The sequence below is a fragment of the Pelodiscus sinensis genome, chromosome 1 (assembly GCF_049634645.1).
Source record: "Pelodiscus sinensis isolate JC-2024 chromosome 1, ASM4963464v1, whole genome shotgun sequence".
NCBI classification, from domain to species: domain Eukaryota; kingdom Metazoa; phylum Chordata; order Testudines; family Trionychidae; genus Pelodiscus; species Pelodiscus sinensis.
The window spans coordinates 254,447,896-254,475,592 of NC_134711.1; the positions used below are offsets into that span (position 1 = coordinate 254,447,896).

Sequence of the window (27,697 nt, forward strand, 5' to 3'; positions counted from 1 at the left end):
CATATAGCAAAAGAGTGGATCCAGCAAAACTATATTCAAAGGGAAATTTTAAGAAGTTACAAAGTAAAATAAAATAGTTATAAATAAAATTTGGTCAAGTCTATTCTCTTCTATTAAAACACTGGAACACAGTGTTCTAGTTAAACACTGGAATCAATTGCCTAGGGAGGCTGCAGATATTTAAGAGCAGGTTAGACAAACATCTATCAGCGATGATCTAAACGGTGCTTGGTCCTGCCATGAGGGCAGGGGACTAGGCGGCAGGTCACCTCCAATTCTAGTATTTCATGATTCTACGTAGATTCCTACATTGCACTCATCAACATAATACCTTAGGGTATGTCTAGACTACATTCCTTTGTCGTCAGAGGCATGTAGATTAGGCTACCCGGCATAGGGAAATGAAACCGCGATTTAAATAATCGCGGCTTCATTTAAATTAAAATGGCTGTCGTGCTCTGACAACCAGCTGATGATCAGCTGTTTGTTGGCAGTCTAGACGCGCCACGGTCGACAAGGAAGCCTTTGTTGACAGGCCCAGGTAAACCTGGTTTCACGAGGCATACCTGCGCCGGTCGACAAAGGCTTCCTTGTCGACCGCAGCGCATCTAGACTGCCCCGATCTGCCAACAAACAGCTGAGCATCAGCTGGTCGGCAGAGCATGGCAGCCATTTTAATTTAAATGAAGCCGCAATTATTTCAATCGCGGCTTCATTTTCCTATGCCAGGTAGCCTAATCTACATGCTTCTGACGACAGAGGCATGTAGTCTGACAAACCCTCAGAGACTTCCAGTAATGTATTAAGCAATGTGACTAAAATTAGTCATATGTCTATCCTGTCCTATTCTCTCTGGGGAGAACAATGAGTATGGTGGAATGTTTTATTTTGGGCATTACAAAAATGTTACACACGTGTACACACATTTCTGTGTGTCTGTATAAGAGAAAGGAATGCCCAAAAAAAAGGAAAATGGTGAGGTTTGGAATGGTTCTTAGTTCCTTTGAAAGTTGATTCAATAGACATGGGCTAGTTTCAGAGAAAGTACTTTTTCCTCCTTACTGTAGAACATTTTCTGTTGTGAAGTATAAGTGAAGTTATCAACTACAGTTTTTACTCTAGAGCTTTAGTTGATCTTTTCTATATCCTAGACCCAGGCCACTGAGCAATTTGAAGATAAGGACAGAGGCCTTCAACATATTATCTGAGAAGCGAGGATAGAGAGCAAAAGATAGGTTTGATATGTTTGTGGTAGCCTGTGTAACTACACAGATATGCAGTGCTCCGTACCAGTTAGAGTTTCTGAGACCCAAAGTGAAGAATGTTTCATGCACAGGTGTATTGCATTGGTGAAGAAGAATAACTGAGGCCAGCTACTTGTTTCCCAGGATGGAACAGAGTCTCCTAAACAATTGGAGATGGTAGAAATTGTTGCTCAGGTACCACCACATCATGGCCACAGCCATAATAATAAAATAATAGCACCTCTCCCCAATCAGCCCCTCTCCTCTCCACAGACTTGACCAGAACTCTATTGGAAAGTCTTCTATTTACTTCGCTTATTTCAGTATGCTTTGGAACTGGCTCCAAATGCTGGATGAAAACAGTGTGTCAAAAAGATTAACAAATCCAGGCTCCTTATTGTGCATGATAAAATTAAATATATTTTCCACCTATCCAAAGGAAATGACTACAGATGAATTAAGAGCTTTGGGCCTATAAGGTACTCTCAAAGGTGGCAAGATATTTCTTGTTTTATTTACTAAAGGTCATATTTCTGACCAGTGTGTATCTGAGAAGCAGAGTGTAAATGAGTAGAAGATGAATTGTCCCAGACTACCTAAAATATTCCTATGGCTCCTATTACCATAGTATCTAAGCACAAAAAACCTTCATAGCATTTATCTTCATAATATCCTGTTCATCTATGAGGTAGGGTACAGTGTTGTTTTGAAATATCTTATCTCAAAATAGTTATTGTGAAAAAGCTTATTTCGAAATAACACATCTAGACACAAAATGCATTTCGAAATAGCATTTTGCTATTTCGAAATAGCGCGTCCACACTGAGTAGACTCTGAATTGCATTTAAGACTGGCCGGAACCAGTTCTGGCAAGGTAGCAGGTCAGGACTTACTGTTTGGAGCTGCTGCCTGAGGCTATCTGAGGTCTGTGCTTAAAGGGACCTCCCTGGACAGCCAGTTCTCAGGTTTCCCTGCTTGCTTGTCTACCTCGATGAGAGACAGCGAAGCATTTTGTCTCTCCGTGTTCTGGTTGCCCTCACTCGGGACACCACCGCTCTCTATAACATGGAACCAGAGATGCCCCTGGGCACTCTATTTCTTCTCTTGGATGTGTTGCTGTGAGCCTGGCTGCACTTTCTGCAGGCTGCCATCCAGGAGGTCCATCAGGGGACTGTCAGTATCCACAAGGCCCTGTGGGAGAGCTTCCACCCTGAGGAGCACTAAGAGCCTCCCTGGTCTGCCCCAATGGGGGCTTGTGCCTCATTCCTCCTTCACGTCCTTCCACTTACCCCTTCCTAAACCCCCTTTTTTGATGTCAAATAAAATACTCGTATTTTCATGAACACAAACTCTCTTTATTTAACAAAACTGGAGGGCAGGAATGAAACTCTGATGAGACTGGGGAAAGGAGGCAGAAGAGGAGAGAAGAGAGGGTGGAAGAGGGGAGGGGGAAACCTGGGAGGAGGGAGCTGGAAAGGGGAAGCAAGGGGAAAAAGGGGGAGGGGAAGCTCAGGGCTCAGGGTTGGGGGTCTCACCGGACCAACTTGATTTTCATGCAGACCTGCTCTTGGGTTCGCATGTGGCCTTTGGTGGCCAGGCTGGCAGCTATCCTGCCATAGACATCAGTGTTCCTCTGTCTAGTGTGGAGATCATGGACATTGGGGGCATCCCCTCCTCCCCCAACCTGAATAAGGTCCATGATCTCCACCCTGGACCAGCAAGGCATCCGCCTTCTCTGGGCCCTGGCAGGCTCCTGGGGAGCAGTGTAAGGATGGCTGCCAGTGGCCCTCTGGCTCATGTTTTGGGACCACTGGGTCAGGAGCAGTGACTGCTGGCTCTGGGCAGGCAGGCTTGGAGCTGGCACAGGCACTGTGGCCAGAGTCTACCCCTTTAAGGGGATGAAGAGGAGGGAGTGGAGTGTTCTTGATTAAGGCTGGAGTGGCCACCAGGGCACCCTGGGAAGGCTGGAGACCCCTTTTTTCGAAATAAGTGTCTACACAGCACTTATTTCGAAATAGCTATTTCTAATTTGGCATTATTCATCGTAGAATGAGGTTTAACAAATTCAAAATAAGCGTGCCGCTATTTTGAATGTTTTTTGAAATAGCGGTTTGGCTGTGTAGATGCTAGGAAAGTTATTTGGAAATAAGGGCTGTTATTTCGAAATAACTTTGCTATGTAGACATTCCATAGAGAACTATTGTTATAGCCATTGACAGATGAAGAACTGAGGCTCAGATTGACTATGCAACATGCCTAAGGTCACACAGAAAGTCCACGACAAGGCAGGTACCGCAAAACAGAACAAAATGCAAGTCCCAGGCTAATTCCCTAGCCGTTAAGCTAGCCTTCAAATTTCATTATAAATCTATATTAGATGAATGCAAGATTAAATCAAGAGTACACATGATAAGCTTTGTAATCTAATGTCTCTCTTCTACTCGTCTACTTTACCTTGATAGTTGTTATTGATGTTCTTTCATTTAAATCTCTGTAGTGCTTTTGATTCTGCTCAATATTAATCTGGGTTGTGGTTAGTTGTTTAGCCAGATTATCAATATCAGACGATATAAGATTAAGTGAATATTTATTGAGGATTTTAAACAAGTATTAAATTCTGTATGCAAATTGCCCAAGATAGATGTGCAGTCAACTTGGCAATTTCCTGCTTTTCCTGTTATGTGTTAATTGATAATCTAAGACACTCAAAGTCACTTAAATTTGCATGATTATTTTGATAGCTAGAAATCTCAGTCAGTGGTATTACATGAGTGTGCCCAATCTTATCCTTGCAGATATATCACAGCTCTCTACCAAAAGCTAAAAACTAGTTGGTTATCATGGTTATTACAGGATGTTTGTACAGGTAACATTTTTAGAGTTCTGTAACATGTAGAATATTGATTTCCAAAAACTGGCAAAGCTGACACTTGTCATCTAGGGGAAGGGTGTCTCACAGCTTATTCAATCAACACTGAGGACAAATTTAACATCCACCAATCCAGCCCAGCCCTGTGTTTACAGTCTGGGTATTTGCCAACTTGAGCTCTGACAAAGACAAAGGTCTAAGATTGTATAAGAGAAGGAAGAGACAAGGTGGAATGAAAGTAATACCACTCATTGGATCAACTTCTATTGGTGAGACTAGAAACATTAGATATTATGTTTCAGATGACAGCCAGTTTTAGATTTCCTGACTTTTTCTTGAATAATCAGAATATAGAAAACTTTTTCTAATATCATAACTTTTGGAGTTTTGCTATTGGATTTGAGTACAGTTTTTCTCACCAAGAGCAGCATTACTTCTGCCTAGAACTTAGAAGGACGCCTTTGTCAAGTGCTGGCTGAGGCATAATCTGAAAAGCCATTGTGTCACTTTCTCATACTGACCTACTGAATCCAAACTTCATAGGCATATAATAAACCTTTCACTCACCCTGATATAATAACCAGGTCACATAAAATGTTCATAAAATTACTAGACAGCAGAATTTATAGCACTATATATATCAGAGCCATATCTATTGCAGACATTGACACTATACAAATTCTGCTATAAAAATATGCTTTCTCTGCTTATCACACAGGAATAGAACAGCTTTCCCTTTGTTATTATTTAGTTTGTGCTGTTGTTCAAATAAGAACATAAAGCATCACTGGAATAAAACAAACATTCAAGAGAAAGACCTGTACGATAAAATGTATAATTATGGCAGAAAAAGTGCATGGTGTGAGCAAGGCAATGAAGAGTTCAACTTACAAGAAAGGCACATTTCAAACAATACATGTTAATGATCTGGCTTGACCTCAGGTATATTACACATATATTGTTCTTCCCTTTTAAAAGTTCTTGGGGACTCTGGACTAAATTTGTCAGACAAGCAAACAAAACTAATGATATGTACAGGAAAGAACAATTTAGAATCTCACATAAATGTTGTGATGATAAATAATGACCTCCTCCTGGCTTTACTATCCCCAAATATCAGGAGAATAATGTGTAATTCCTAGGAGGGGCAGTGTTTGGGGGTGGGGCATGAAGGGTCATATGCCCCTCAAACACTGTAGGGATGAGGGGCAAGGGCCAACAACCAGCAGCTATGGACAGTTTGTCTAAACCATTCCAGGCCTACACTTTGGGGGGCCCCATGGACCCGAGGGGATTAGTGGGGGCCTGATGCCAGCAATTAGGGTTGTCCCCCACACACACTCACAGGCAGAAGATGTTCCCGGACTACAGAGCACAGGAACAGGGAGGACTGGCAGTGGGGCAGGAGTGGCGTTGGGGGGAGGACCAGCGACTCAGCCCAGAGCCTAGTGTGGTGGAGGGAAGAGGATGGGCAGCACGGAGAGGAGTTCTGGCCCCCGTGGAGCTCCCTGGCCCCAGCGGTGGGGAGCTCAAGGCCAGCAGCGGCCATGGAGCTCCAGCCATGGCCAGAGAGCTCCAACCTCGGCAACAGCCAGGGAGCTTTGGTCCCAGCCCTACCTGAAGATCTCCTGCCCCAACCCATTCCACTGCCCCCAGCTGTATCACCCAGGGCAGGGGCTTTGGGGAAAAGGTACAGAACTGCCCCACACCCACTCACAGGCTCCTGGCAGTAGGTGAGTGCAGAGAGCTCTGACTCCTTCTGTTATTTATAAAACACTTGAAACCAGAAGTAGAAATGGCAGCTCTTGATGAAAAGAGTTTTCTAATCTTTAAATCATTCTCTATGAAACCTTCAAAATTGAAAAAAATTGAATCACTGTCACCACAGTCTGATTTTTTTATAGGCTCCCTTCCCTCTTGTGAATATGCATTACCCTCTTGTGAATACGCATAGTGCTAGTCTTTTATTATATGATGATATACATTTCTAAAGTAATTTAATACATTATGCAATGGGGTCTGTGAGGGATCTGTTCTTAGCCCTATGCTGTTTGTCATTTTTATCAATGACCTTGGGAAAATTACATAAAATGATCACTAATAAAATTGGCAGATTACGCAAAAATTGGCAAAGTGATAAATAAATGAAGCAGAGATGTCACTGATTCATAGTATTCTGGATTGCTTGGTAAACTAGGCACACGCAAACAATATGCATTTTAATAAAGCTAAATGTAAATTTACAAATCTAGAAACAAAGCATGTAGGGGCACACATACAGGATGGGAAACTGCATCCTGAGAAGCAGAGACGCTGAAAAAATATTTGAAGGTTAGGGTGGATAATCAGCTGAAAATGAGCTGCCAGTGTGATGCTGTAGCCAAAAGAGCTAATGTGATCCTGGGTGCATAAATAGGGATTGTGAGAAGGTGTAATAAGGTTATTTTACCTCTGTGTTTGGCACTGGTACAACTGCTGCTAGAACATCCTATTCTGGTGCCCACAATTCAAGAAACATATTTTAAACTAGAAATAGTGCAGAGAAGAGCCACAAGAATGAATAAAGAATTAGAAAACCTGCTTTCTAGTGACGGACTCAAGAAGCTCAATCTATCTTAACAAAAAGGAGGTTAAGGGTTGACTTGATTACAGTCTATAAATATCTACATGGGGAACAAAGATTAATAATAGGCTTTCCAATTATAGAAAGGTATAACTTATTCTAAAGGCTGGAAGTTGAAGCTAGAAAATCTCAGACCAGCCATAAGGCATACATTTATAATGTTAGAGTAATTAACCAATGGAACAATTTATAAAAAGTCACAGTAAATCATTATTTTCTATCACAATGTTTGGTTTTCTAAATGATTTATTCTAGGAACTATTTTAGGGACATTTTATGGTGTGTATTTTACAAAAGGTCAGCCCAGATGACCACAATGGCCACTTCTGATCTAGAAATCTATACTTTCTATCTATACTGTATATAGAAAAATCCTTTTCCTATGGGATGATAGAGTGACGACATGCGTCACTCTGTGTCCTGCAGCCTCTCCCTCCACCTGCAGCCCCTCCCTCCACCCTCAGCCTCTTGGCCCTTCCCCCCACGCTCCGGGGAGCCATAGGAGCCACGAGCCACGTGGCCTCCCTCCTCCCCCATGCTTGGAGGGGTAGGAGCCACAAGGCCTCTGGCCAGGCCAGACACAACCCGCTGGTGGCCAGGGGTAGAGAGCTGAGCCTGCTGTAGCGAGGCCTCAGCCCAGCCCAGCCCAGCCCAACCCACCGGCAGCTGGGGAGAAAAAACTAGGTCTGCCATTTCTCAGCCAAACCCCCTGGCGTCAAGGGGGAGAGAGCCGAGGCTGTTGAGACTCGGGAGGAAGGGGTTAGGGCCAGGGCTGGCCTGAGGGAAAGAGCTGGAGCTGCTGCGGGAGGTGTGGGGGGCAAGGGGGAAGAGCCAGGGCTGGCCTGGCTTTGGCCCCACCCCCCAACATCTGGGTCTGACCTGGCCTGGTGAGGCCTCGGCTTGGTCCCTCCTCTTCTCCCCCTCCCTCGCCCCCCCCCCCCCCCCCCCGGCTCAGGGTTTCAAAAAAATATCGAACACACGTGATCTCAGACCAGGATTGGGGGGCGAGGGGGCTGGACAGGAGGAGGTCGGCGGGAAGCAGGGCTGGATGGGAGGGGGTTGAGGGGAGTGGGGCTGGCCAGAGGAGATCAGAGGGGGAGAGGGGAACCAGTCAGTGGGAAGCAGAGCTGGCTGGGAGGAAGTCAGAGGCAGTGGGGCTGGCTGGGAGAGGGTCGGGGGAGCAGGGCTGGCCAGGGATGAAGAGCGGGGGGGAACCGGCTGGCGGGGAGCGGGGCTGGCCCAGGCGCACACAGATCCCAGGGTGCTGCCCATCCCGCACACGGTCCTAGCAGGGTGCACGGGTGATTCCATTCCGTCCCGGCCCCGCCCCCTCCTCTCTACTGTGTAGTTTCGTACAACATGGCTGGTAGACAATATCCGCTCACACAGTGTGAGGATGTCTACCAGCCAGGCAGTATGCAACTGCGTACTGATACTCACAATCAGGGCTCGCCAAGCGGCGGAGAGCCCTGCTCACCAGCCACATGGAAGCACACACTGAGCATGCGCAAACCACACTACGCATGCGCTGACCGCACTGCGCGGCCCTGCCGGGCTAAAATCTACTCACCACAGGCGAGCAGACTGCCTGATTTGTTGAGCCCTGCTCACGATAATAAAACTTACTTAATTAGAAAATACCAGATATTTATATGTCCGGTATTTTCTCAATTTGTTTCCCGGACAGAAAGCTCAAATACCACACTGTCCAGTTCAAAACCAGACACCTGGCTACCCTTCCCCTCACAGTGGCCCAGGGGAGAGAGCCAGGGCTGCCAAGGATGAGGGGAAAGAGGGGAGAGTCGGGGTTGGCATGACCTGTGCCCTGCCTGGAAGTCAGGGGCAGGGGGGGAGAGACAGGGCTGGCCAGGCCTCACCCCCATCCCGCTGATAGCCAGGCAGAGAGCTGGGCCCACCATGGCTTCAGCATGGCTTTGGCCCAGCACAGCTTCAGTACAGCACCTCCTGGCAGCTAAGGACAGGAAGGGAAGAGCCAGGACTGTCCTAGGCCCTACCCAGTGGTCGGGGGGAAAGCTGGGTGTGACCTCGTCCTGGACCCCCTTTCTAGCAGCTAAAAGGGGGCCCAATAGCTGGAGCCATCTGGGAGGGGCCAAGAGCTGGGGCCACAGGGGGGTCCCCCAAGAACAAGGCCTGTCTCAGCCTGTTGTGGGGGAGCAGGGAGACCTCGGGCCAGAGTGGCCTTGGACCCTCCCCAGTAGCCGGGGTTGGGGAAAGCCAAGCCTGCCCCAGGGCCTTCCCAGCAGTGGGGGAGAGGGGGCGGGGGGGGAGGGAAGAGCTGGGGCCGGAATGGCCTCTGACCCTCCCTGGTGGCCAGAGGGCCAGGGGGGGAGTCTTGGCACCGGCCAAGAGGGGGGTTGGCATGCATAGCGAGCAGGGGGCACAGTCCCCTAGTTTTCTATAAAAAGGCAATTCAATATATAATTAATTGTGTGTTTTGAAGCCTCAATATTACAAGTTTCTTACAAGTCAAATAATTCAATTTTAAGAGCTTTCTTCCTATACACAAAGAGAAACAGATACTTTTAGTTTGAATAACTTATTTCTGATTAAGATAAAAATAAGAAAAACCTAAATAAATTTCCTATCAAAAAGCACCCAATGCATCTCCCCTCTCCAGTGACAGTCATCAGTAAAAGGAGCACAAAATGACTGCCGATTTCTTTAGAGAGCATAGTCATTGAACAAACAAAGGCATGGCAACTACCACTCCAAAACAGGTAAGGAAAGACAGGAGGCCTAACACCTGAAGGATGTACTCAGAGACAAGAAAAAGGAGAAAGATTAAACTAGTCCCATAACTGTGGCACTGGGAATTAGGTGTTGGGGTTTATAGTTCAGGGCACGAATACGCTATAGGCAGATGGGCATAACCTTGTACCAAGTCTCAGCTTATGTAGAATTACATTTGAACAGAATGATAATGTCATCAGTTCACTTCATTTGCTGTTTGAGACAGCCAACAGTAGGGCAGCTTTCCATGGTTAGGGAGTTAACACACTTATAACAATACTTCCCTATCTCAGTGTAATGTTGAAAGATAAATTTATGAATCCTTACAAGGCACTTTGATGATCAGGACCACAAAAGTAACTTGATAGATAATTGGCAAGTTGTCTTCAGCACGACAGAACTTTTGACCTAAGCTTGCCCGCTCTCTCCATTCATTTTTTTCCAGTTTATTACATATACTCATGTATCCCATGTTCTTCTTATTTCCTATGCTCTCAGCTGCCCTCTGCATCAGCCTATGCAAAAGAACCCCTCACCAGTGTGGAAGGGCTGTAATTATAGAACCTACTGAAAGGCTACTCCACAAACCCTGCCAAGAGCTAAGTGATCTGAAGAATGACTTTGCATTGTGCATCTATATCAAAGTGAAACATTTTTAATCATGACATTTTTTAGATACTCAAAGGTGTTAAGTCCAAAAAACACCTAACTAAGTCCACTTCATTATTTTTCTCAAAGGCCATTAGTTACCAACCACACATCCAAGTTTACAGTTCTCTGCACAATTAATATTCTTTTTGATAAAGTACAAGAAGCATTAAGAGGAATTAAAATAGATAACCTATCACAGATTAGTTTAATCATATGATAAAGTGGAGAAAATGTGTTTTTGAACAAACTTTGAAATGTACAACAGGAAGACTTACCTTGGAAAGCAGCTGCATTATGAGATATTAAAAACTTTAAAGTGGAGCTTGATGTCTGAAGCACTTGTTGTATATCCTCCTTTACTACCATCTGGTATCTTTCTTCCATCTTTTTGGTACAGCATGTTAGGTTTTTAGATGTACAAACCTGAAGATCAGCCCCTAGAGAAAGAAACACACTTTCATTTTCCAAATGTACCATTATTTGTACAGTGCACTGTGCCATAGATGGTGTTCAGCTTCCCTGAAAACAAGGGGGAACATAAATCGGGGTAGCCAGACTATGGCTCAACATGCGGCTCTTTTACAGTTAAAGTGCAGCTCATGGTTCCCCTCCCCCCTTCCAATCCCTTCTTATTCTCCACCTATCAGCCTTGGTGGTGGGGAGCGTGGGACCTCTGCCTTGTAGCAGTGTTGTGGAGTTGAGGCCTCTACCCAGCAGGAGAGAAGGGTCTTGGACCTTCAGTCCCATGGGGCATGCTTGCTAGGCCTCATGACTTCATCAAGAAGAGGGCTGAAAGCCCCAAGCCCTCTCAGGTGCCTCCCCTGGGGTACACCAGCTATTGAATTTCTGAAAATTGACATATGTGGGTGAGAAGGTCAGTAAGGGTGCATCTACACAGCACAGTTACTTCAAAATAACGGACATTATTTCAAAAGAACAATGTACGCATCTACACAGCAATTCCGTTATTTTGAAATAAATTTGAAATAACGGACGGCTTATTCCAACTTCTGTAAACCTCATTCCACGAGGAATAATGCCTATTCCGAAACAGATATTTTGAAATAGCAATAGGCTGTGTCTAGACTGGCAAGTTTTTCCGCAAAATCATCTGCTTTTGTGGAAAAACTTGCCAGCTGTCTACACTGGCCGCTTGAATTTCCAGAAAAGCACTGACAATCTCATGTAAGATCATCAGTGCTTTTCCAGAAATACTATGCTGCTCCCGTTCGGGCAAAAGTCATTTTCCGAAAGACTTTTGCGCAAAAGGGCCAGTGTAGACAGCACAGTACCGTTTTCCGCAAAAAAGTCCTGATTGCGAAAATGGCGATCGGGGCTTTTTTGCAGAAAACCGCATCTAGATTGGCCACGGACGCTTTTCCGCAAAAAGTGCTTTTGCGGAAAAGCATCCTGCCAATCTAGACGTGCTTTTCCAAAAATGCTTTTAACTGAAAAGTTTTCCGTTAAAAGCATTTTCGGAAAATCATTCCAGTGTAGACGTAGCCGTAGTGTGGATGCTCCACTGCTGCTATTTCAAAATAGCTCCTCCCCAGGGCCATTCAAAGTAATTACTCCCTAGTGCTTTCTGGAGCTCTATATCAAGCTGGCATGTCCACATTAGGGGAGCCTGCCTCGGACTAATTTTGAGGCTTCCTTGTACACAGGGTTACCAGATGGTTTCAACAAAAATACCAAACACACTTGACATTACATCACAATCTACATTACGTCTTATTTAGAAAATACCGGGCATTTATATTTTTTTATTTATATTTTCTCAATTTGTTTCCCAAACAGAAAGCTCAAATAGTGGACTGTCCAGTTCAAAACTGGACACCTGGCAACCCTTCCCTGTAGTGTAGATGTGCTATTTCAAAATAAGTTATTTCAGAGTATTTCTTCTAGAATAGCTTATTCTGAAATAAGTGTACAGTGTAGATGAACCCTTAGTCTGGCCACTCTTGACATAGGTGAAAGCATTACCCAAAGCTCTCAGAGATGTCTGATCCTGTTGCAGAAAAAGCAGATGCATGTGAAATTTGTATTTATTTGAATACAGGCAGTCCCCGAGTTACGCGGATACGACTTATGTCGGATCCGCAGTTACGAACGGGGCTTTTCTCGCCCCAGAGGACGGGAGCGGCAGGAGGCCCAGATGCGCCGCTGTCCGCCGCCCCCGTCCTCCGGGGTGAGAAAAGCTGCTCCCCGTCTCCCTGGTCTGCAGGGAGATGGGGAGCAAAGACTTGGAGCACGCCCGCATCTTCAGGGAGACGGGGAGCAAAACCTTGGAGCATGCCCGCAGCGGGACAGCCTGGGTGCGCTTGAGCTGTCCTCCTGCGGGCGTACCCCGCGGCTTTGCTCCCCGTCTCCCGACGAGCAGACCAGGGAGATAAGGAGTAAAGCCTCGGAGCACGCCCGCAGCGGGACAGCCCGGGCGCGCTTGAGCTGTCCCCCTGCGGGCGTACCCCGCGGCTTTGCTCCCCGTCTCCCGACCAGCAGACCAGGGAGATGGGGAGCAAAGGCAAGGAGCACGCCTGCAGGGGGACAGCTCAAGCGTGCCCAGGCTGTCCTTCTGTGGGCGTGCTCCGCGACTTTGCTCCCCATCTCCCAGGTCAGCAGACCAGGGAGACGGAGCAAAGCTGTGGAGGACTTGGGCAGTCCCACCACCCCCGTCTCCCTGGTCTGCTGGGGGGGGTGCAGCTAGTGCCTCCCCCAGCAGACCAGGCTTTTCTTGCCTACCCCTAGGGTAGAGCAGCTGGGGGCTGCCGGGTTGGTCCCACAGCGCCGCTCCGGACCAACCCGGCAGCACCCCAGCTGCTCTGCCCCAGGCGTCCTGATTCAGCCACTGCTAGTCACTTTCAGCAGCAGCTGAATCAGAACGCCTGGGGCAGAGCAGCTGGGGTGCTACTGGGTTGCTCCAGTAGCGCCGAGGAGCCGCGCTACTGGAGCAACCCAGCAGCAGCCCAGCTGCTCTGCCCCAGGTGTCCCCAAGTCAGCCTGCTGCAACTGACCAGCGGCTGACTACAGGAAGCCCGAGGCAGAGTAGCTCTGCCCCAGGCTTACTGGAATCAGTAAGTTACTGGGTTTCTTAAGTTGAATCTGTATGTAAGTCAGAACTGGCGTCCAGATTCAGCCGTGGTTGAAACTGATCAGTTTCAGCAGCGGCTGACGTCAGTTCCGACTTACATACAGATTCAACTTAAGAACAAACCTACAGTCCCTATCGTGTATGTAACCCGGGGACTGCCTGTACCTTGTATGTTTTCCCCTTTCCAATGAAATACACAGAAATGGAAAATAGAAAATCTAAGAAAGAAGCAATTAGTATTTCAATAATAAAATTGCAGTGTGTCCAAATGTTCATTTCTAAAAATGGATAAATCAACATTTCTCAAAAAAAGTTGTAACTTTAAACCATAAGAATTAAGAATGTCTAAGAATTACGTTCTGTTCTCAAATACAGAACTTTTACTGATTTGTATAAAGAGATATCTTAGGAATTTATGTAAGAAATCCTCTTAAATTTTCTCTCTGGTTGAAAATCTAATTCTGTTGCTAAGTTTACATGCTGAAGCCTCTTCATGACAGATGGAAGAGAACAATAGGATGAGGACTGCAAGATTGTAAATGGGGAAATTGCCCAGGATAAAATGGACAAAACCTGATGTCATTAACTCTTGACTTCTAACCTTGCTGTTACCCATTCTCATTCACCCACAAGAGCTTTATTTTATTTTAATATATATATACTTCAGCTACTTTTTAAATCCTATTTCTAATCCTCTCTGTTAAATAATACCAAGATACCGTAAATAATATATTGGAGGAAGCGAAAAATACAATTTATGCAATGAAAATTTCATGAGAGGTCTCAAATTTAGTGTTTAAAATAGCATTTTCATAAAATGCTATTTAACAACAATTTCAGCAATTGAGGATTATATCCAAGTGTTCTGGAAAGGCTGGCAATGTATGAAATCAAGAATATTTCTGCTGAAGTCCATGGAGTCATTCTGGATTTGCATAGTAAAACAGAAGATTTTTACACAGGGGCTTTAAACAATGTTTAGTATTTATATATATTTAAACTCTATGCCAGAACATTAATGAAAACAGCCAAATGCAGCTTAGCTGGTTCCCATTTCTCCAAATTAATGTCACATTAGATAGAGTAAACAATATAAGGGTCTTAACTGGTACAGTCTCCTCAAGAAAGTGCCAACTATCACTGATGCTGACCAGTGCATACATAAAATAAACTGGTATCAATGTCTAGAGCTCCAGCCATGCATGAACAGTGCTATCCTTTGATTCATGGGGCACTCCGAGATACAAGGGTAAAGAGGGGAAGGAAGCTCTTATAACTAGAAAAAAACGGCTTCAGAGACTAATCAGGTACACTTGGATCTCATTACCAGTTATTTCCTAACAAGAAAATCCACCTTCCTAGTTGCCCTGTGACTTTAGAACTTATACATGGTTTCCTCATGCCCTACATACAAAACTTCCGTCACTCCAAACATGAAACAACTTGCAACTTTCCCCCCTTTTTTATCCAAACTGGACACAACTATATAGCCTTTAAGTCATTGGTCATTTCAAGGCCCAATGTAACATGCTTTCTCAATCCTTTTGCAAGGAAGGGAAGAATCAGCTGTCTCTGCAGAATTATCCCTGAACCCTGTGAAACCTTTCATACTCTGTCCAAAACTACTCCTAAAGCTTAGGTCACCTTTCTTGTGACCCCTCCAATGCCTTCTTCTTAGGCCCTTCCACCCATCCTTTAGCAGAATTGCTAAGTTGGCTGTAGTAAGGAGATTCCAGTGTTAAGCTACGTTGTATGAGGAATCATTATTATAGCTGCACACAGGAACACCAATTAAAGATCAGGACCCAACAGTGCTAGGAAATATGCAGAACAAATTTTTAAAAAAACATGTCCCTAGAGATCTCAAACTACACAAGGGACAAAATGCAACAGCTGGATGAAAAAGACAAATGGGACAGAGGTAGATTAGAAAGATGAGGTAATAAAACAACTGTTTAGCAAAAGTCACAGCTTGCCACTTGCTTATACAATGCAAGATGGTAATGATTTGTTGATTCTCATGATGACAAATATGTATTGTGGAGAATTATCCTTGCTTTTTATTGTGTTTATGCAAATTGTGAGAGGAAAATTTTGGATGGATCACAGAGCAGTTGGCTGGAGCAGCCTCCAGCCCACATAGTGTTTAACTGGTTAACTTTTTAAACAACAGTTTGCATCCCTAATGTAAAGAAAAACATTTACTGAGCCATCCCAATAAAATGTATTCTACACTAATTCTCTTCTGAAGACAGAAGCAGAATGCATCTCACTATTCCAGAGGATTTAAGCATCCTAAATGCACACAGAACTTACAACTTTGAAATATTCTTGGCTGTGTCTAGACTGCATCCCTTTTCCGTAAAAGGGATGCAAATTAGACACATCACAATTGCAAATGAAGCGGGGATTTAAATCCCCCCCGCTTCATTTGCATAAACATGGCTGCCACTTTTTTCCAGTTCGGGGCTTTGCCGGAAAAAAGCGCCAGTCTAGACGGGGATCTTTCGAAAAATAAAGCCTTTTCTGAAAGATCCCTTATTCCTTTTTTAAAGAGGAAGGGGACAGTAGCTCTGCGGGAGCCTATAAGCATGTGGAGCCAGCTTGAAAGCAGGCTTACCACATGTAGCAGATCCTACCTGCCCCCCCACCCTCCACAATGCTGCTCTCTATCAGAGGCAGCCACGCAGAGGTAGCGGAGAAGGCGGCTCTATGGGACTCAGTGCTCATGGGGAGCTGGCTTAAAAGCAGGCTTCTCACAGGCACCGTCTCCCACCTCCCCCCCACCTTGCTGCTTCTGATACAGAGGCAGTATGGGTGGGAGAGTTGAGTAGTTGAAATGATTAAGCAACTAGCCCAGGCTAAGGTTGCCAGGTGTCTGGTTTTGAAACTGGACAGTCCATTATTTTAGTTTTCTGTTCGGGAAACAAATTGAGAAAATATAAATGAGAAAATATAAATGTCTGGTATTTTCTAAATAAGATGTAATATAGATTGTGATGTAATGTCAAGTGTGTCTGGTATTTTTGTTGAAGCCATCTGGCAACCCTAGCCCAGACTTATTGGTTAATGGTGTAGTTGACTACATGTTGACAACCCTACCCAAAATTCAAAGTTTGATAACTTTGCTGAGTAGGTCCACTCTAGGTCTCTTGCCACCTGAAAACTTTAAAACATGCCATCCTCTGAAACTCTGGTGTCAGCAAAAGAACCAAAACAAAGCTTAATTTTGCTGGTGGGAATTTTGTTAGTGTTTGTAATGATGCCATAAGTATGTCTATATGTACATGATACCGGCCACTTTGCCTAGGACTCTAAACAAGGAAGACAAAGTTGGAATTCAAATATAGTGGAGGTCTAATTGCCTACATCTGTAGTTGTTACTGATTTCTTAATAACTGTCTCCTGTTCAAGAATGGGGGATTCTATTTACCACAACAGTGGTGAGGGCTCCAGTAAGTTGAAATCAGGCTAATCAATGGAATGGCTCAGTAGGATGGATAAGGGAAGGAAGACTCTTAAAACAAGAAATGCAATGCTAACAACTATGCTAATGCAATGTTAAGATTGGGAGAAAATTCATAAAACATTAAAGTCAGGAAACTTAAAAATTTCAATCGTCACACCAAGGATGAGCTCCATTATAAGTGAATAGATCTAAAACACATGCATTAAGCATAATTCTACATAGAATATGCTTTGCAGAGAGCATTTCCAACTTAACATTGATGATGGAAATCTAATCTTTTTAATTTTGTGACTTTTAAACCCTCCATCTTATCATTGTATTTAAGACATACTGTTGTCTTAAATACCATTTAATGTGGCTAATATTTAAACTGACTGAAAATTTAGAATATTCCTTAGAAAATATCACACTGTTAAAATAGTAAACAGCAAACATACCTAATATACCACCTACCAACAAACAAATGACAGGAGCAATAACAGACCTGCAGCAATATTTACTAATCACAATAAGCAGTTTTATCTACATGACCTGAGCATAGTTTCTGCTCACTCATTTTCTTTCATCAAACAGTGAATAAAACCATTGGAAATGAGTCAAGGCCCAGTTTGCAGCATGCCAGCTGCCAAATACTGAACAAACACAAGAGGTAAAATATATTTACAATGTTTGCACCACTGCACTTCTAATTACCATTTTTCTTTGCTATGGGACATTTGTTTGTATTATCTTATCAAACAATAACAAAGTCTTCATGCAAATTAATAAGTCTTTTACAGGCAATCCCCGACTTACGTCGGATCTGCACTTACGAACAGGGCTTTTCTCGCCCCGGAGCTCGCGGGCGGCGGGACCGCCCAGAGCGCAGCGGTCCCGCCACCGCGTCCTCCGGGGCGAGAAAAGCTGCTCCGGGTCTCCTAGTGTGCTGGAGGGGACTGCCCAGCACAGCAGGGAGACCCGAGCAAAGCCGCAGAGGCGGCGGGACCCTGCTACCCGTGCGGCTTTGCTCCTTTGTCCAGCTAGTGCGCCCCCCCCCCCCCCCCAGCAGACCAGGCTTTTGTTGCGGGACGCCTGGGGTAGAACAGCTGGGGTGCTGCCGGGTTGGTCCTGAGGGGACCTACCCGGCAGTGCCCCAGCTGTTCTGTCCCAGGAGTCCAGATTCAGCCGCTGTTGAAACTGATCAGCGGCTGATTCCAGGAAGCCGGGGGCAGAGCAACTCTGCCTAGGGCTTCCTGTAGTCAGCCGCTGATCAGTTTCAGCACCGGCTGAATCTGGAGCCAGTTCTGACTTACATACAAATTCAACTTAAGAACAAACCTATAGTCCCTATCTTGTACGTAACCCGGGGACTGCCTGTATACTGATGCTGATGTGGGGATTTCTAAAAGTGTGGAAATTGTGTTCAAGTGATTAAAACAAGATTCAATTCAACATTTATTTAAAATATATTTTCTTGTTATTTGTTCCTCTTTGTTAGTTTGCCTTTTTATAAAGAAAAATAATTTTTAGTTTAAAATTGAAGAAATCTATTGATTATATGTTTGGAAAATAACAAAATACAAACGTACATTACATATGTATTTCTTCCCTCAGCCACCATATCTGGATCTGTCATTATAATGCCTAATAAAGCAACTAAAAGGTAAAATTCAGTAAGCTGTGTTGTCAACTCACTTGATTGCAATTTCCACAATATGCAGTATGTTTTTCAAAGCGCCACGTCCTGGAACCAATGATATGGATAGAATCCCAGCTTCATTAGTTCCCATTAGTTTCCAAACCCCTGATCATTTTAGTTGCCCTCCCCTCTTCCACCCTCTCTCTTCCCCTCTCCCACCTCCTTTTCCCAGTTGTTTAAAAACAAAAGGTGGGATCCAAGAAGGAACTTCAGCTTTGCTACACTTAGCATCTTAATGCATTTTAGACACCTAAAAAAAAAACCCCACAGGAACATCACTGTGACTCACAAAGCTGATTTTAAGCACCTCAGCTCTCTCTACAATAAATGGGGAAAGACAGATACCTAAGAAGAACTAGGAGAAGTACACAGACCCTCTAGTGGACAGGGATTGAATCATGACAATAGGAAACTGGGTAATCCATTTCACCAAGAGAAGCAGGTCACCTATAAAGAATTATAAAGAACTTGAAATATGCCATTTTGTAATGTTTAGTTTACTTCAAATTTGGCATAAATATTAATCAGCAGATTTTCTTCCAAAATTTCTAGGAGATGATATAGTTACTCTAACTCCAGTTTGTGTTGCTCTCAGAGGGTACGTCTACACTACAGCACTAATTCGAACTAACTTAGTTCAAATTAGTTAATTTGAACTAAGCTAATTCGAACTAATGCATCTAGAACTAAAAACTAGTTCAAATTAGCGTTTTGCTAATTCGAACTAGCGCGTCCACACTGATTGGACGCAGAGGCGCATTTAAGGGCGGCTGAAACTGGTTCTGGCAGGGCATCAGGTCAGTAGTTGCTTTGTGTGGCTGCTGTCTGAAGCTCATGCTTAAAGGGACCCCCCTGGACAGCCGGTTCTCAGCTTTTCCTGCTTGCTTGCCAACCTAGCCGAGGGACAGCAAAACGTTGGTCTCTGTGCCCATCTGTGTCGGTGCTTCCCTTCGGGGACGCCGCCGCAGGTGGCAACATGGAGCCAGAGCTCGCCCTGCACCTTCTGGTGCACTTTCTGGACTTGCTGCTGCAAGCCTGCCAGCAATGGCTCGAGGCTGCCTGGCACCACCTGGTGCACGTCAGCCCCCTGCCTCTCCGCCTGGCTGCCCTGGGGGCCATGGAGGAGCCGCGGCAGCACCCCGGCACCGGCGTGCCCCGCCGCATCTGGCGTCTGGACACCAGCAGCGACTGGTGGGACCGCATCGTCCTCGAGCGCTGGGAAGACCGACAGTGGACCCAGAACTTCAGGATGAGGAGGGACACCTTCCTGGAGCTCTGCGACTGGCTCGCCCCTGCTCTGCGCAGAAGGGACACTCGCATGAGGCCCGCCATCCCCCTCCAGAAGCGGGTGGCCATCGCCCTCTGGAAGCTCTCCACACCGGACAGCTACCGATCCGTCGGGAACCAGTTCGGCGTGGGGAGATCCACCGTCGGAGCGGTGCTCATGCAGGTATGGCACTCGTCGGCCACTGTGCTGGGGGGGGGCTGCAAGGAGGGGACAAAGGGTGGGCAGGAGGAGGCGAAAGCGCCCCGCACCGGAGGGGTCGGTCTGTCCCGGCCGTACTACACGCCGCCGGGGGGTTGCTTCCGGGAGTGGGGCGCGGGGCACTGCCAGGGCACGAATGCTCCCAGCCACCCGGGCGCCCCACTGATTGGCGCTTTGCTGTGTCTCTCTCCGCAGGTGGTCAAGGCCATCAACCGTGTGCTGCTCCGCAGGGTGGTCCGCCTCGCCGACCCGGATGTCGTCATCCAGGGATTCAGCGCCCTCGGCTTCCCCAACTGCGGGGGGGCCATCGACGGGACGCACATCCCCATCCATGCCGCGGAACACCAGGCGTCCCGGTACGTCAACCGCAAGGGGTACTTCTCCATCCTCCTGCAGGCCGTGTGTGACCACTGGGGACAGTTCACGGACATTAATGTGGGCTGGTCCGGCAAAGCACACGACGCCCGGGTGTACCGCAACTCCTCCGTGTGCCAGCAGCTGCAGGACAGGACCTTCTTCCCCGACCGCCACATCAGGGTCGGGGACGTGGACATGCCCGTCTGCCTGGTGGGGGATGCCGCCTACCCACTGCAGCCATGGCTGATGAAGCCCTAAACGGGGCACCTCAATCCCTCCCGCCAGGCTTTCAATGCCAGGCTGACCAAGGCCCGCATCGTGATGGAGGGGGCCTTCGGGCGACTGAAAGCCCACTTTCAATGCCTCCTCACCCGTCTGGACCTGGCCGAGCACAACATCCCTCCCGTGGTGGCATCATGTTTTGTGCTCCACAATTTATGTGAGAGAAAGGGGGAGGCTTTCTGCCCAGCCTGGATGGCTGAGGCTGACTGCATGGTTGGCCACTACGGTCAGCACCGCACCGCCGCCGTCCGGGAAGCCCAGCGGGGGGCCGTTCGGATCCGGGAAACCCTGCGGGAGAGCTTCCTGGTGGAGGAGGACTGACCTCTCCCTGCATGCCCCACTGGGGCCTTCTTCCACCCTACCCCCCTTCCCTTTTCCCCTCCCTACCTACTGTCAAATAAAGACACCTGTTTTTCAAACAAAAACGTCTTTTTATTTAACATAGCTGGGGTGGGGGGAGGGAGGGAGGAAGAAGGGTGGAAGAGGGGAGGGAAACCTGGGACGAGGAAGCTGGAAGGGGAGGGAAGGGAGAAAGGGAAAGGAAAGCTCAGGGGTGGGGGTCCGGCTGCCTCTCCTGTCTCACAACACTGCGGGTCCAGGGGCGTTGGTGGGGAATGGTTGTGGAGGGTGGGGCAGGAGGGATGGGGGGTGTGGAGGAAGCAGGAGCGGGAGCAGGAGGGGGAGCAGGGGGAGCAGGAGGAGAAGGAGGAGCAGGAGGAATTGGGAAGCGGTCAAGCAGGCTCTGGAGGTGGCCTCGCAGGGCACGGCCCTACTCCTCCAGTGCCTCCAAGCTCCTCCGGCGCAGCCTCAGGTCCTCCTGGACCCAGTGGTCCTGGAGACGGAGCTGTTGCTCCAGGAACCGGAGGTGCCGCCTCTGGTACGCCTCCTGGTTCCTGGCTCTCCTGCTTGCCCGGGCGCGGGCGGCTGCTGCAGGCAGGGTGGTGCGCCCTGCAGTCCCAGGTGCTGCGGCTGTGGTGAAACAAGAAAAGTGGTCAATTACCCCAGGGGCCCAGGTGTGTGAAACCCAGCTCCCCTCTGCAAGGCCAGGGCCCCTGCAGGATCCCCAGCTGCTGCTCCATGGTGGGCAAGGCACAGGCGCACGGTCCCGGGGCACCCTCTCGCCCAAGCCCCCAGTACACATAAGGGGAGCATGATGGTACTCACAAGTGGACGCCTCCCCGGCCTCGGACGACACAGGCGAGCAGCTCTGTGGGGTGCCTCGGGGGTCCTGGGCAGGCTGCCGGCAGGCTCCTGGCTCTCAGAGCCCTCCTCCTCCTCCTCCGTCTCTTGGAGCGGTCCCTCTGCCCTGGGGTCTATCACGTCCCGGGGGGCAGGGACGGCATGAACCCCCATGAGGCGGTCCAGAGCCTGGAAGTGGGGGCACGCCTCCGGGTCGGCCCCTGGCAGGCAGGCCCGGGAGTAGGACTGCCGCAGGACCTTTATTTTCCAGCGCACCTGCTCCCGGCTGCGCTGGTGGCCCCTGGCGGCCATGCTGGCAGACATGCGGCCATAGACTGCCGCGTTCCTGTGGCTAGTGCGGAGATCATGGACATTGGAGGCTTCCCCCCAAACCTCGATGAGGTCCACGATCTCCGCACTAGTCCACGCGGGCTCCCGCCTCTTGTGGCCCCGGGCAGGGTCCTGGGAGCCGCCAAGCTGGTCCCAGGAAGAGGGGGAGGTCTGGGTGTCATCGGGTGGCTGGCTCATGGGTGTCAGCTGCTGGGTGTGCTGGTACGGGTGCTGGCAGCCTTGCAACTGGCACAAACTGTGTAGCCAGCCCGTGGCCCTTTAAGGGCTCCGGGGCCGGGAGGGGGGCAGTAGAGTTTGCCTGGTGTTGGCCAGAGTGGCCACCAGGGCAAGCTGGGAAGGGCTAGCCTCCCACTAGTTCAAATTAAGGGTTTACACAGCCCTTAATTCGAACTAGTAAGTTCGAACTAGGCTTAATCCTCGTGGAATGAGGATTACCTAGTTCTAACTAAGCGCTCCGCTAGTTCGAATTAAGTTCGAACTAACGGAGCACTAGTGTAGCACCTATGAAAGTTAGTTCGAACTAACATCCGTTAGTTCGAACTAACTTTGTAGTGTAGACATACCCAGAAAGTTTACTATATTCTGTTTGCATCTTGAACCTCTTTAGTTTCCCAACACAGATATTGTATCTCTTACCACCCTAACATGGGATACAGAGGAACAGACAATAAGCACAGGTCTCAAAGATACTATACAAATCTAAGTAGGTTGGGAGCAGTATTCCCTATAAGCTGTGTGCTTATGTAGCTGCTCAGGAGAGATTCAAATGCTGCCCAACCGATTATCAGAAAGCCCCTAGCTACATTTTATGTTTCTATTGGTGGTCTACATTGGTACATACCTCAATGCACAATATAACATTTAATTTGTGCAGGGATAGCAGAAATCAGCAAATGGAATGGAAAAGATTAGAGAGAACATTGTTTGGGAGATGAAAAGAACACTAGAAAGTCAACCCATGGAAATACTTAACCATCAATCCATTAGCTTTTGGATACATGAGCTCTAATACAGAAAATAGTATTAGTTTTAAGTATAGTGGCACCAATTCTCAATGTGGCCAAGTAGCACATGAGGTAGTTTGGCAGAGCATATGCAAATGTGACTTTAAGCATTCTCAGCCCCAAATTTGGGCTGGCTGTACAAATTGGACTGGGTGCCTGATCTAAGTCATAACAATTTAAATTTTGCTCTAAAAGTAATCCAGTTGCCAAAGGCTCCAGGGGATGTTTTAGTACTCAGAGATGCCAGGATGCACTGACTTTAAAAAGGGGTGATCCTCATGACCAGTTACGCCAGCTTAGGACCACTTTGTACCAGCAGTGCAGGGAAAGGAAAATCACAGTGGAGAAGGGAGGGAGGGGGCATGCTGAAGAGGGAGAAAGTCTTGTTTTATTAGACATTTTCTTTAATTGCTAGTCCTTGTTTAAAATGAATTGCGAGTTTTAATATAGAAACTGTAGATTTCATTTGACCTTCACTTTATAGATATTTTATACTGTTGGCCATGTGATTGCCTAAAGTGGCAGTTTAAAACCGTTCAAGCAAAACAAAGGTCTCACATTTAAAATCACATTATTTTTCATTCATGCCACAGGAGAAAAACCTGCATCTGGCTACTAATAAAAGTCACTCAGCTGATTAGTATCCAACTGGCCCCTGCGTGTCACTATTAGCCCTTGGGATCCACCCCCACAATGAATTCCCAAGCTATTTTTCTGACTACTCCCAGCATCCATTCTCATTGTGTTCACCCACATTCAATTTCACATAACACACACGGAGAATCACCAGATCGCTTTGGTTTTTATTTTTTTGCTGGCAACAGCCTTTTGCTTCCTTTCAGGAGCTCATCTTGACACTAAGGGTGCATGTCTACACTGCAATCTTAGCTCAAAATAAAGTGTCTACACAGCACTTATTACTAAATAAATCGCTATTTCGAAACATCCCTTATTTCTTGTGGAATGAGGTTTAAAGGGACAAAGGAACAGCGAACCCGTTATATTTCAAAATAATGGGCATGCTCAAAAGACGCAGAATAGCTATTTCAGTATATATCTGGTATCCTGAAATAGCACTGCTATGTAGACGTAGCCTAAGTTTTTAATAAAAAACCACAAACTGTTCTCTATTAGATGAAGTCTAAATTTCACACTTTCAAAAAGAGATACCTTCTAGCAGACAACAAAAGAGTTATCAGCAAGGCAAAGAAAATTTCACTTTTCAAAAATCCCAGTCTTATTTCACCTTGTTTTAATAATAAATACACAAGCCATATTTTGAAATTAAACATTAAATATAAAAATAAAATCATTCTACAGGTGTCTAAAGAAGGCCAGAAGAAACAAAAAGCAAAAATAAATTTATCTCATTTCATGTCAGTGGAAGATTTTGCAAGTAAGTTATTTTAATATTCATTGATTTTATATTTTTGGTAAGTATAATATTGTTTCAATATAAACTGACCTTTTTTCCTTTTTATCTGAAGAAATATTTTTAAATTAAGTCGGTAAGCTCTTCAAAACTTTGCAAAAAGCAACACAGGTACAACATGTTGTATGAAAGGGTATGTCTACAATAGCCCCCTAGTTCAAACTAGGGAGGCTAATGCGGGAGACCGAAATTGCTAATGAAGCGCGGGATTTAAATATCCCGCGCTTGATTAGCATATACCCGACCGGTCGCCATTTTGGAAACTGACTAGCCTGAAGTAACTGCCCGCGTCTACACACGGCAGAGAAGCGGGATTCCGAGATAAACCCCTTAGTTCGAATTAACTGTTACTCCTCGTGGAATGAGGTTTAACAGTTAATTCAACTAAGGGGTTTATCTCGGAATCCCGCTTCTCTGTCGCATATAGATGCGGGCAGTTACTTCGGGCTAGTCAGTTTCCAAAATGGCGACCGGCCGGGACTATGCTAATCAAGCATGGGATATTTAAATCCCATGCTTCATTAGCAATTTCGGTAGTCCTCATTAGCCTCCCTAGTTCAAACTAGGGGACTAGTGTAGACGTAACCAAATAGAGTTAAACACAAGAAATAGAGTTAAACACCTAAATTACTTAAGATTAAATTTATTTTACTTAAGGTATTGCCTACACTGCAGGCTTGTCCACCTTTGAAAATTGTTTCAGGTTAGGCTTATCTGAATTAAGCCATCTGGAACTGTTGCATGACCAATGTGTTCATAGTGCCTTTTTAACCCTTTTGGGATAATGTACACACAGCACTGCATTGCTTTGAAATAAATGCTGAGCATTCTGCACAGACAGCCCATGGTGCAATGTTCTTCTACTACTCTCCAAGGATTCTGGGACTTTTCCTACGGAAGCATTGTACATTGTCGAAAAGCTATAGAAGACAGAAATTCTAGGACTTAGAGTCAAACTAAATAAGTCCCTTCACCTTTTGTTTCACTTTTGGTATCAATCAGCATCACATCAAACCACTCAGAGGACACACTGCTGAACACTGCAAATATAATGGTCATTAATGTAAACAGGCTGCTGTACTTATATCTCCAGTCATCCAGTGGCTTGGGAGGCAGAGCAATACATACACCTGAAGAGGATTCAGCTGACATTGAGCAAATACTTCTATATCTTTGCCTAAAGCATCTTCACTTAATGGACTGTTCTTTGTGGGCTCAATCAGCTATCATCGACTAGGGACAGCGGAACAGGATAGCAATGGACACATGGGGTGGCCAAGACTAGCAGCAGAACTTCAGTATACCAATGGCCATTTTGTGCAAAGAAATCTGTGCAGAGCTCACTCTGAAGCTGTAGTGCTGCAATACACCAGGAAAGTACCCCTCAAGGAGGACTGCGAGACCCTTGCTATCTGGAAACTTACCATCCCTGATTGCTACTGCTCAGTGATGAAAAGAACAGTTACTTACTTGTAACTGTTGTTCTTCGAGATGTGTTGCTCATGTCCATTCGAAGTAGATTACTAATGCCCTGTGGCAGACACCGGCGACCTTGACCCCTACCTTAAAAGGGGCCGAGAGCATCCTGTGGCAGGAGGTGTCCGTGCTCCTCGCAAAGGGAGCAACAGAGGAGGTTCCCCCACACCTGTGGGGATGGGGATTCTATTCCCAATATTGTGTTGTCCCCAAACCAAAAGGAGGAAAGCTTTTGCTACCCTTGCATCGAGGAGGGGACCCACGAATTCGAGATGCTGAGAGGGGGTCAGGGATGACTTTTCCTCATTCAGCATGAGCCTGAGTTTGAGGAAGAGGGTCTTTGTGAGTGACACATGAGCCTTCACCTGCTCGTAGGAGCGACCTCGGATTAGCCAATCGTCGAAGTACGGGAAGACATGCACTCCTTGCTTGCGGAGAAACGCCGCAATGGCTGCCATGCAGTTGGTGAACACTCTGGGTGCCGTTGACAGGCCAAAAGGGAGCACCGTAAACTGAAAATGGTGCTGGCCAACAGTAAACCTGAGAAACCTCCTGTGGCTGGTTCTGATCGCCACGTGGAAGTACGCGTCCTTGAGATCGAGAGTTGCGTACCGGTCTCCTAACTGTAGCACTGGAATGACCGAGGCTAAAGTTACCATTCTGAATTTGTGTTTTATGACCACCTTGTTCAGATCTCTGAGGTCCAAGATGGGACGGACTCCTCCTTTTGGTTTGAGGACAACACAATATCGGGAATAGAATCCCCGTCCCCACAGGTGTGGGGGAACCTCCTCTATTGCTCTCTTTGCAAGGAGCACAGACACCTCCTGACACAGGATGCTCTCGAACCCTTTTAAGGTAGGGGTCAAGGTCGCCGGTGTCTGCCACAGGGCATTAGTAATCTACTTTGAATGAACATGAGCAACCACTCGAAGAAGAACCAGTTTGGTGCTGGTAGATCAGCTGTTGGGGACACGGTTGTGGAGGTTTCCATTGCTAAATGGAAGCCTCCTAAATCACAATGAATAAGAGTTTATTGATGGATTTGCATTGCACTGGGGCCACTGATGGCATCCATTCTTCACTCCCCATATTAGACTGCAGAGCCATTAGCAGAAAGGATTGTTTCTCCATGGACATGCATTTAAACACCATGGAGGGTTCACCAATAACATGGGGTGGTCTGGAAAAGACCATGAACTTTGGAAACTCTGGTCTGTTTTGTGCTATGAGAAATGGAACTTTTGCTCTGCATTATGGATTCTGAGGGTGTGTCTAGACTACAGGATTTTTTTCGAAAAAAGTAGCCTTTTTTTGAAAAAAATTCCCCTGCGTCTAGACTGCTGCCAGTTCTTATGAAAGTAAATCGAAAGAACGTGGCAGTTTTTTTGATAGTGAAAAACCTTGTTTTACAAGGAATGACGCCTTTTTTCGAAAGTGCTCTTCCAAAAAAAGGCACTATGTAATGCAAACTGCTTTTTCAAAAGAAAGCATCCAGACTGCCTGCTTGCTTTTTGGAAAGTACTGGTTATAGTCTAGATTCTCTAGAGTCTCGCAGTCTAGACGTAGGCTGAAAGTGTTGCAATTTCTCCTACCGTTCTAGGAGACCCATCTTATGCTCTTCTTCCCTTATTTATACTGTCTTTTACTAGACACCTTAATAGAGGAAAGGGCCTTTTCAATTAGGCTCTGAGGAGCAGCTGCAGAATGGCACTGGAATGTGAATTTGGAAGACTGAAGGGTAAATAGAGATGCCT

The 27,697-nt window shown here is 46.4% G+C and overlaps 1 protein-coding gene across 4 annotated transcripts in view; it reads right to left on the bottom strand.

Annotated features, from left to right (window-relative positions):
* GPC5 (glypican 5) overlaps positions 1-27,697 on the bottom strand; it is a 955,140-nt gene that overhangs the window by 911,430 nt on the left and 16,013 nt on the right. For all 4 annotated transcript variants that reach the window (XM_006113650.4, XM_075918825.1, XM_075918826.1 and 1 more), the window contains exon 2: positions 10,414-10,575. In XM_006113650.4, the coding sequence (XP_006113712.2) occupies positions 10,414-10,575 (162 nt within the window). The remainder of the gene's footprint in view (positions 1-10,413; positions 10,576-27,697) is intronic.